This window comes from Medicago sativa, chromosome 5 (assembly GCF_051527215.1).
Source record: "Medicago sativa cultivar Bolivia chromosome 5, Bolivia_mono, whole genome shotgun sequence".
NCBI classification, from domain to species: Eukaryota; Viridiplantae; Streptophyta; class Magnoliopsida; order Fabales; family Fabaceae; genus Medicago; species Medicago sativa.
The window spans coordinates 17,204,230-17,215,121 of NC_140753.1; the positions used below are offsets into that span (position 1 = coordinate 17,204,230).

The 10,892-nt window shown below is 32.8% G+C and overlaps 1 protein-coding gene across 4 annotated transcripts; it reads right to left on the minus strand.

The window, feature by feature from the left end:
* Window positions 1-1,262: 1,262 nt before the first annotated feature.
* SUV2 (protein dimerization) lies at window positions 1,263-9,627 on the minus strand. 4 transcript variants are annotated; one of them, XM_085714041.1, is made up of 12 exons: window positions 9,225-9,627; window positions 8,142-8,186; window positions 7,907-8,025; window positions 7,209-7,288; window positions 6,737-7,110; window positions 6,357-6,425; window positions 5,136-5,218; window positions 3,547-3,825; window positions 3,345-3,451; window positions 2,567-2,721; window positions 2,061-2,263; window positions 1,263-1,940 (listed from the first exon to the last, which is right to left on the minus strand). In XM_085714041.1, the coding sequence occupies exons 1-12, from the start codon at window positions 9,525-9,527 to the stop codon at window positions 1,673-1,675; spliced, it is 2,085 nt and encodes a 694-aa protein (XP_085570167.1). In that variant the 5' UTR covers window positions 9,528-9,627; the 3' UTR covers window positions 1,263-1,672. The 4 variants fall into 4 exon arrangements, with proteins under 4 accessions (XP_085570167.1, XP_085570165.1, XP_085570166.1 ...); XM_085714039.1 differs by having other exon boundaries at window positions 7,209-7,294; XM_085714040.1 differs by having other exon boundaries at window positions 8,142-8,189.
* Window positions 9,628-10,892: the final 1,265 nt, after the last annotated feature.

Below are 10,892 nucleotides of genomic sequence, written 5' to 3' on the forward strand. Positions count from 1 at the left end.
TGAAAACATGAGATATTTTCAATGGACTTGATAGAGTTGTATTTATAGACACTCCACTCTAACCACCAAGTCAAACAACTAACTCTATCTGAATCACAACCAACTCTATGTACTAACAGTTTATTTCTCTATTATTGTTAAGAGAGTAAATAACTCTATTGGAGTTTGCTAGTGAGACAGTCATTTCACACACATGACACAACAGATGAGAAATGAGAAATGCGGGTTCGAACCTGCGCTCCAGCATATCAAATGTCTATGCAGCTACAATCTGAATTGTACTTACGGAACTGTTGGTGAGTTAGTTGGATATAGTAGTTAGTTGGTTAATACTCTAATAAGCTAAAACTGTAGAAATTACCAATTTTAATCAAAATATAGAAATTACCTAGATTGGCTCCAAAAAAATAAAAAATTACCTCAATTGGAAACTACGTTTTCAGTTGATGATTGATCAAGGCAAAATGCAATTGGGGGAAAGTTTTTGATCGAAATTGAAAAGCTGTTGCAAAATTGATTTTTGAAGGATGTTTCGGAACGTTATTAAAAAGTTACAACTGTAGCGCTCCTTAACAAATTATTAACAAAACTTATTCTTTTTTTTTTTTTACAATTACTATAACATTATTAAAAAAAAAACAACCATAACTATCGACTAATATAAATTTAGACTATGGTATTCTTATTTAATATTTGTTTTTTTAGTTAATTAATTGATAGTTTTTAACTCATAAACAAATCATACATCGACAGTGTAAAACTTGTTTACACGTGCATCCAAAACATCGTATAATTTGGGAGGGATAGAGTATGTTTGAATAGACCAAGTAAAAATAGAGGCATATTTCTAGAAATCAATTGAAAGTCATACTTTTCAAGCCAAGAGAGGCTCGAATAACAATAGAGGCTCAAGTCAAGTCATACTATTTAACACAACTGTGAAGACTTGTTTTATTGAGTAGTTTTTACTCTTTTTTTATGTATAGTTTTTTACTCCATTAAATTAACTAATTGTATAGATAATGTTCATACCAAAACCATAAGGTTAAAAAATTGGAAATATTCGTAAAAAATATAGTATGAATCTCATAGTGTAATGTTATTGTTTGTTTTTTGAAACTTCTTAACATGTAAAGATTTACCTAGAGACTCACTTGTACCACAAGTCATTAGTTTAATTTTCTGACCAAGTTGTCAACAATAGCATTGGACTTAACCCATTAAAAGAAAGGAAGCATAGCGTTTTGAACTTGCTTAATGACTTTAAGCCAAATGACAAAAGGTGAATCATTAAATGAAGTATTCCAATTATACAAAAATCTGAATGGGAGATATATGATATATCTATCATACCAACCAAAATTCCCCCAACCTCAGCGCGGGTTCCTAAACCAGTCAAAATTTGAAGTGTATGCATTCCTCCAAAAATGAAAGAAATCCCCTTCATTTTTCAAAAGAAACGAAGTTCTTCATTATTATAGTTTTAAACGTATATAAAACACACCTAAAACTATAGTAACGAAGAACTTTATTTCTTTATCTCGACTCTCCAAAGACTAACATGCCTATCTGCTTCTCACCATTTAGGCACCAGTTCCTACCGGCGTAGAATAATACATGCATGCATGCATATATGTACAGAAAAAGAAAACAAGGGAATTGGAAGGAGACTTCATCCCAAGTGATCTGGTATGTGCGTCTCTACCCTATTCTTGAATTGGCAAGCAAGGTCAACGATTTCAGTTCGTCTTATTTGCTTCACCATGCTGTCCTCCTGCTGCTCGTTTTCATTTCCTTTCCGAGACAAGTTGGTTGCGACCTCAAATGTCAAAGTAGCCATTACCCTCTTTTCTGTTAAATCGCGTATAACGATGGCAGAATATGATGGACTGGATACTAGTCTATTAAGTAATATCAATATCTCCCGCATAAGAAATGTCCTGAATGCAAATTGTTCAGGATGAGTTAAAGAAATCAAAGAGACTTGCTTTAATCACAATGCTAAGATGAGAAGATGTAAAGAACTTTCATGATAGTATTCAGTCAATCAAGTTTATTACCTCTCCCTAAAAATTTCTGGCAGCTCATTGTCTGCTTTGGCTTCAAAGAGATTCTCAGATAACAGTAATTGCAAAATTGACATAAGATAGTTTACACTTATTGCAATAGAGAGCCTATGGCCCATAAAGATTTCAAAACCAGGTTGTCCTGATGATGCAAGGAAGGACAGCACAAGAATAGCCTTTCTGCTTATTTTCAACTCCTGAAATTACAATGACATAAACTTTAAAACAGACTGAAGTGGCTTGGCGCATCCCTATCATTAAAGAGAATAAGAAAGAAGCTTTTTATTTCAGATGAAAAAATATATATCAACATACGTAAAAGAAAATAACGATAAAAATTTAAGATAACTACATAGCATTTTAAAACAAAAGGGTTTGCAGAAATTTTAAAAACCCTCCGAAGTCTTTCTTTACTCATTTCTTGTAAGTTCCTCTAAATTGCATATTTTTACATTCAAACAAGATAGGAGCATTTCCAAACGAAGCCTTAACAAACTTACCAGTAAACCACATCTAATGAAAGATAGACAATCAGCCAATCCTAGAAGGATGTCTTCAAAATTTTCGAAATCTGGCGCAGATGCATTGTCATCCGTTCCGCTACTACTGTCTCCCTCTTTGCAACCACAGCAGAAAGTGGCCAATAGTTTTGGACCTTCAACAAATGAAAATAAAATTCAAAAAGAATACTGTAAATAGTTAGCATCAGATGCATAGAATGCACAGCAGATGATACAAACTGGCATTGACTCTCAACTCTAAAACTAGAGCTGCTCAGCAGCACACAAGCAACCAGCTAAGAATGACAGTCTAAATTATACCATCTCAAGACCATAAAGTATATGGAGGTTCAAGGCATGCTAAAGCTGAAGACCTAGAATTTTCAATTCAACAAGCATCATGGAACAGGATTTAAATAATTCCACGATCTACTACTCAATATACGAGCTTTTTTAAAGGTGGTCACCGGGCAAGAACTGAACTAATTAAGATTGTATGAGTACACGTGTTTATGGTAATTAAAAAAGAAAGTCATCGTAATAAAAAATTCATGAACTGAGTCACATATTCTAAAATGCAGGACATGATGAAACAATCAAAAGAGGTAACTATGAAACAAATAACAATCCCATCCAAACCCAAATGATGAGGTCTGCTTTTTATTTTTTGATGTTGTCAAAGTCTTGGTTCAATTGAAATGAAAGGTGGCAGGAATCAGATTATGTAGCATTCAATGAAAAAAAAAAATTGATGAATTGGTTATTGGAGAACACTTACAATTTAGTACTAGGTACAGAAGTCTTAGAGTTTTCTCTTTTACACGTAGCCCAGCATCCTTCTTGAGCAATTCCGAAATAATTTTGAAAACTGTGTTCTGACTAAACCTGTATTCAAGCAAATTTCTCATGGCATTACTATAATATAATATCTATCTTCAGAACCAAACATTTGAACAGAAAAGACGAACACAAAAACTTACTTCTCCCTCTCAAAGTAAGCACTACTTCTTAGGAAAAGCAGAATCATGATGGAAACTGTCTCTAGTCTCACGTTTTCTTCTGTGATCTTCATGGAAATTTGGTGCATTATGTCAAAAATATTAGACCAATTCACATGAGGTTGTAAGGCACTTGGATAGTTGCACGCTTTTCTGCTTAGCATTTCTTCATTGAAGAGCTTCCCATCTTTCACACCGTCCAACCCGTCAAAATCCAAAAGGTCCTTCCCAATGCAAATTCCATCAATGAAGACACTGTCCCTGAGCAGAGTGCACTGGAAAGATCAAATCATAAGTTGATAAGAACATGAACAGCAGAAATGAAAGAAAGAAAAAGTCACTTAACATACAATTAAGCCTATTCTACAGCAGTCTTCGCGAAGGGGAAAAAAGGTTCAAAACACTAAAAAATAGTTTTAGTCCCAGAATAAATAATTTTGTTTTTGCTATATTTACAATATTATGTCCCAGAATGTTTCAGTGATAAAATAAGCACAGAAATAACTGTATGTGGTAGGTCAATTATCCAAACACAACATGTCCATCCAGAGTAAGTGGCAAGTGCATAATAAATATGAGTTTCGTGTTCCTCGTATTATGTATAAGCAAGCAAAAACATACATATGCACACATTTAATTATAGGGTATGACTTTTCTTGTCTTTTATCATAGTTATCAAACTCAGACAAGACATCAACCATCAGGATCATGGTTCACAAGGTCAACCAGAGGGCAAATGGTTACATCATAGATGTATAAAAAAGGGCAGCCCAGTGAACTAAAGCTCCCGCATGTGCAAGGTTCGGGAAGGTGTCCCACCATTTTTGTGTATTGTATGCAGCCTTACACAATTTTACACAAGAGGTTGTTTCCAGGACTTGAACCCGTGACAACAACTTTACCATTGCGCCGCCAAGGCTCACCCTTCAGATTTTAGATGTATAAATTGAAATATAAATATAGAGCCCGTTGTTACAGCTTTATTTAAAAACGATTTTTAAAGTATTGCATCTATTTGTTATATCTATTTTAAAAGAGAATTTAGAAAGGGGAAAAGAAAAAAAAAAAAAAAAAAAAAAAAAAAAGGCTTCAAATTTAAAATTGGTTTAAAAAGCTTCTCATAAAAAATCATTTTAAGTATTCCATCATTTTGCTATGACTTTTTTGGATAATATAATTTTAAAAAAATGCTTGAAATGAGAAGTTATTTTGATACCTTTCATAAAAATCATTTTCGAGAGATATTTTTCTGAAAAAATGTGATTTTTATTATGTTAAAACCCTAACAATGAATATCTAATTCACTAAATATCAAAATTACTCTTTTAATTTATAGCAAATAAGCTCGAAATAGTTTCTACATTTTCGAGTAAGTTCTCATAAAAATCAATTTTGGAAATATAAAGTTAAAATCACTTTTTTTAATCTATAACAAACGAACCCATAATGACTTCAGAAGAAGTAAGGAACAAACTTAAATTGTAACCTTGAGAATGGACAATACAGACACAAATTCAATAAAAATATAAGGTTGTTAAAAACAACAGAAAATGTCACTAAGTATTGCATACCTTCTTTTGAAATCCTTTTCCGATTCCAGTAGGAGCTTCAGAACAGTATGCAGTATACATAGAGAGCTATGGACAAAAGCAACCTATGTAGAAGGGAAAAATATGTCACCAGAGACTATAATATAAAAAACAAGAGAAAAATAACACTTGATAAAATTATTGTCTTGACTTTAAGAGACCAATATGTAAACTTTCATGTGCATGGATATTTTCAAATAAAAATATCACCAAAGCATTAATTACACGAGCCAATATTCACCCATATGCTTTTGCTCAAATTTTAAATAAAAAAAAAAAAAAATATATATATATATATATATATCATTTTGGAGATAAAAAAAATATATATATATATATCATTTTGGAGATATCATAATTCTCAAGTAATCAGGTACTTAAGCCAAGAAAACTGCAGAGAAGATGTCCATCTTATAATTTACTACGAATTTTAGTACAGTCCAAACTCAATCTTAGAGACTAGATATATCAGAAGTCTCATCTATACTGTATCTACAAAGTTTAAGGCTCAAATGTTTTGAATTTCTACTAAGGGAAGAGTCTTTGAGACAAGGGATGGTTAACACTTACACTATCCAATATTCTCAACTCATCGTATGCTCAATATGCACCATTCAAATTTTTAGTCCAATCAGTTAAGGATAAGTGTGAGATCAAAAACCAAAATAACTTCAACATAATTTATGTTAGATATCAATTACTTTTTGAAAAAGGGGCTTAAATGTCTTAAATGAGGTGCAGCTGCAACAATCGATATTTTGGCTGCTATAGCAGCTGCTACGGCTGCTACACTAAACTGCTCCGCTACTGCATGTCCTGTGGAGGCCTCTGCTACACCACAATAGCGCACTATTGACAGAAATTTTAAATTCAATGTCACTTTAAAGGAAGCTATATGCACATGTGTGCATGTACACACATATATATTACAATTTACAAGTACTCATAGCCGTTAATGTAGATTGGCTATCACCAGAAATGCAAAAACACACTTGGTATAGCGAAATGAAAGGAGTCACGTTGCCTTAAAGTATGCTAGTTTATTACTTTAATTGAAGAGAAAGAAGTGGGGGACCCTTGAGAACAAGTAGCTACTGCTTATGAAGAAAATTTGATTACCCACAGATAACAGTTGTATAATCTCGCAAGGAATTTGAAAAAAAAAATAACATTTCTTCACAAATTTAGAATAAAAGTACTCACATTTTCCATACTACATAGATCAAGCAACGGTGGTATCAAAGTTTCCAATACATCTGTTTCATGAGCTATCTGCAAAACATACCATTAACTGGATCATTTGCAACCTCGACTAACATGATTGAACAATAGACCCAGCTCAATAACAAGAGTATCTACTATGTAACCAGGAAAAGCAATCAAACTCACTCGGCCCATTCAAGATTTTTACGCCGTGTTATTTAGAGGAAAAAATAAGAATCAACAATGAGGGATTGAAGGCACTCAACTTTTAAGCCAAGCTACTATTTCATGTCAGGAATATCCCCATTGGATCAGAAATATGCAACTTCAGATATGAATTCTAAAGGAAAATATACACCAATTCATGGTGGAACTAATACCTTTGTCAATGCATTGTAGAGATGTGACACCTTTGTTGCTTCGGGAGTATGGACTTTGGGAGTATGGAAACAATCATTGAGGTAATGCAAAGGTACTCTTGAAGAGCTTACATCTAAAATGGGTTTTGGTGTTATTTCAGAAGGTGAACTCGTGCTCATGTAGCCAAAAAGATAATGAATTTCTTTTTGACAACTGGCAAACAATTTGGATATAACATCACTTCGAAGCATTTTGTTACTTGGTGACCCCCATACTGCCAGCAAATTCTGGGAGAGGTCAAGATAAGCCGAAAGGTCATCGTTTGGAAGATCTTGAGCTACTTGATGAGTAACTATTTCAGTTTCAACCCCTTTATCTTTAGCAGTTGTCTCACCTGGCACGTAACAAAAACATGTCAAGGGTGTACCACCGTGTTAGAAGCAAACAGAAAATTCTTTTAAATGAGGAAGAGGGATTATTCGCATGCCTCACCAGTCGGATAGTTTGAAGATACTCCACTTTGAAATTTTGAAGAGGCTTTAGGATGGTCAGGAGCACGAATTCCAAAATCCCTGCCACTATGGTCCCTTATTAATAATAGATTTATGCCACATGTAGTGCAACAAAACAACAGAGAGAGAATAAAAAAACCATGAGAAGGAATATAAAATACAATCTCACGGCTGTTATATTAGACACTTCTAAGTTATTCCTCATGGCCAACCCCAAGCTAATAGAATAAAAACCTCTCAGCTGATGGGATTAACTAACTTAAACTGCTTTATTTCAGCTGAACCATGAGCATTTAGATTAGTAAAGACCATTTGTCAAGACCCAATTGGTAACAAGGTTGTCTACAATAAGAACCGGTTACTTTTACCACTGGCCATTTATACATATACATGATAATATGATATACAGAAAGGTACATGTTTACTCATAGATATACTAAAAAGCTACACATTTTATTGTTCAATTCATAGCACTATAAAAAGAAACTCGAAGGCCTCTTTTTATTTTTTTCAGTTCATTTTCAAAGTTTCTGCCTATATACCACAGCATTTAAGATATGTAAGCATATGACTTAAAGCTGCAAGATATAGGAGACCTAAACTGAAATCTTTCTAGTTCGCTAATTCTGAGGTGCATCAAAGGTGTAAAACAAAACAAATAAATGAAAAATGACTTACTTCTCTACGCTTTTTGAACGTTTGGCACGAGAATTATCTTCTTCATTCTCAGAAGACACGAATTTGGGCTGATCCTCTTTCTTGCCTCTGTCTTTCTTTAACTTGAGGCACTCCTTTTCCTGAAAGCATGCAAATAAGTTGTAAGAGGCATGCCATTGCTAGCATTTCACTGACTATCAGAATCTTCTAGCCAGCCAATTCAAATAAACAAATATGTATAATTGCACTAGCATACCAGATTCACAATCTGTTTTGAAGCATGTCTTGGCTCCCTATGTTCCTGCTATCAACCAATTTAAACAAACCAGTATAAGGATTGTGGGATTCAAGGTGGAAAGTGTCAAAATTGATAATACCATGTGTCAAACATGATATTCCCAACAATATACAATATACAAAATTGATAATACCGTGTGCCAGACATGCAGAAAACTTTGCATATTTACATCAAACTAGCTTTGAGAGTAAAAACATTCAAACAATAAGCACTTCATTTCAAACTCGGCAACTTTACAAATCAAATTCATTTAAAATCATGTTTATCCAACACATGCAGAAATACACTAAAATGTGCATCTTTGTCCTTACTCAACCTAATTTAAAAGTCCATGCATGTGGGCTGTTTAACATTTATCGTAACATGTTTAAAAAAAAAAAAAAAATTCTCGTAACACATCAGCATAGAAAAGGCCATCTTCATCCCTCATCATTTCCAACACACACACCCCAACACAACAAGAAAGGTCACTACAAATAGAAACCTCAATGTTTCACAATTACAATGTCTATAGAAACATTCCTAAAACTTTTTAAAGTAAAACCACAAGATTACATCGATTAAACTTGATTATCGATGTGCATATATGGTTCCTCTATGTTTACCCTCAACTTCCAATACACTTGAATTGCTCTTTTTTTGAAAAACTAGTATCCGGCACAATGACAGACTAATCAGGGGGACCAATCCCACCGTCAACTAACAGAATCTCAATTGAACTAGAGCAAAGCCATATGTGGACGGGACCAACACAGGAATTGTTAGCACCTGCACGATTCGAACTCCTAAGTCCCAAGCCTACACCACTAGGCCAACATCTTTATTACTTAACTCAAGAAATCAATAATCATAATCATGCTGTTTCTTTTCCTTTATAACTACTAATAATAATTTTTCTTATTTGAGACAAACAACAGCATAAAACAGAGAATGAAAAATGACCCATTTTCCCAAATAAGCAAGAACAATAAAAAAGCAAGAACTTTAACAAAACCCATATAACAAAAACAAAAATTCATCAAAACCCATTTCACGAATTACCTTAAATGGCTCAAATTCAATGTCTTTATCATCAGAATCGAAAACGGTAGGAGCAGGTCTTTGAGAAAGCTCTCGAGGAGGTGAGAAACCACCAGAAACAAACGGTTTCGGCGGTTGTTGTTGTTGGAATTGATGTTGGTTAGAGAATGAAGTGGAAGAAGAAGAAGAAGGGTTTGTAGGGTGGGGTTTGAAAGTGGAAGAGACAGCGACGGTTTCAGCTTCAATAGCTCTGTTGAGAAAATCTTCGTCCCATTCATCGCCTAAGATATCATCGTTGTTGTTGTTGTCGTTGTTGTTCATCATCTTCTTCTTCGTCGACCTTGGATTCGACTAGTTAGGTTTTCTTCTCTGTTTCTTTGCTTTATTTGAATTTCATTTGAATGGAACGTTTTTTTCTGCTTCTGTCAGAATAAAATAACAGATACTATATATATTTTTAATAAAAAATGTTATAAGAAAAAGGATTTAAAAACATTAAAAAAAAAAATCTACAAAACCGAGTTATTTTTTTACAAACTGATTCAACTTTTTTTATTAACAAAATTTATTTTTAAGTTGACGGCATAGTTTTAAAAACCGGACCGGCCATCGACTCGGTGAGGGTACTGGGTCACCGGGTCATTGGTTGAACCACTGAGTCATTGGTCGAACCGCATGAAAGAATCGGATGACTCGGTCATTTCACTCGGTCTGATCTTTGTATTAAACAAGTTGACTCGGACTAAACAAATAAAAATAACACTAATAAATATTAAAGAAATCATCAAATAAATTAAGATAATTTCTCAAATTTGTTCTTCAAATTTAAGTCTATCAACTATAACATGATTATCTGATCAAACACATAAATTAATTATAATATAGTTATTAGTATAATAAATTAAAAACACTTATTTTTACTATATATTATCAAGATAAAATTAAATTGAAATAAAAAAAGTGAGAAAATATACATGTTAAAATTTGAATTGAAGCATATATAATATAATCATAATGTCAAAAAAGAAAAATAAAAGCATATATAATCACAACATTTGGTATTTTAAATATACAGTAGAAACTCTTTAATTTAATACTAGGTAAATTAATAAACTCTCTAAAATAATAGATTTATCCGGTCCCGACCTGGGCCAATGTAAAAAATTGAAAAACTTGATAAAATAATAAGATAATAATTTTTTGGGAGATCCCTTTATAATTTTCGGTCCCAAGAAAATCATAAATTAATAATTCATAGAAACTGAAAAAAAAAATATGAAGAATACATTGAACACATTTGATCCTCTTGTTTACATTTACTATACTTCAAAAGTCATTATTGATTTCCAATGCATATGAACACAGTAGTTACTAATTTACGTTGAGTCCCAAGGTTCACTGCAACGTAATTCTTTTTTTTTTGGTAAATACAGTATAATTACTTAAAAACTCTTTAAATTAATAATTATTAATTTATCGATAAATTAATAACTCTCTAAATTAATAAATTTCTCCGGTCCTGACATTATTAATTTATAGAGTTTTAACCGTATATAATTAGTAACATCCAAAAATTACCACAACTACGCAAATGCTTCAGTGGTGAATAATAGAAGCACATGATTGAATAATAATAATAGAAGCATATGATTAATTTAATAATAGAAGCACATGATATGTGCATGTCTC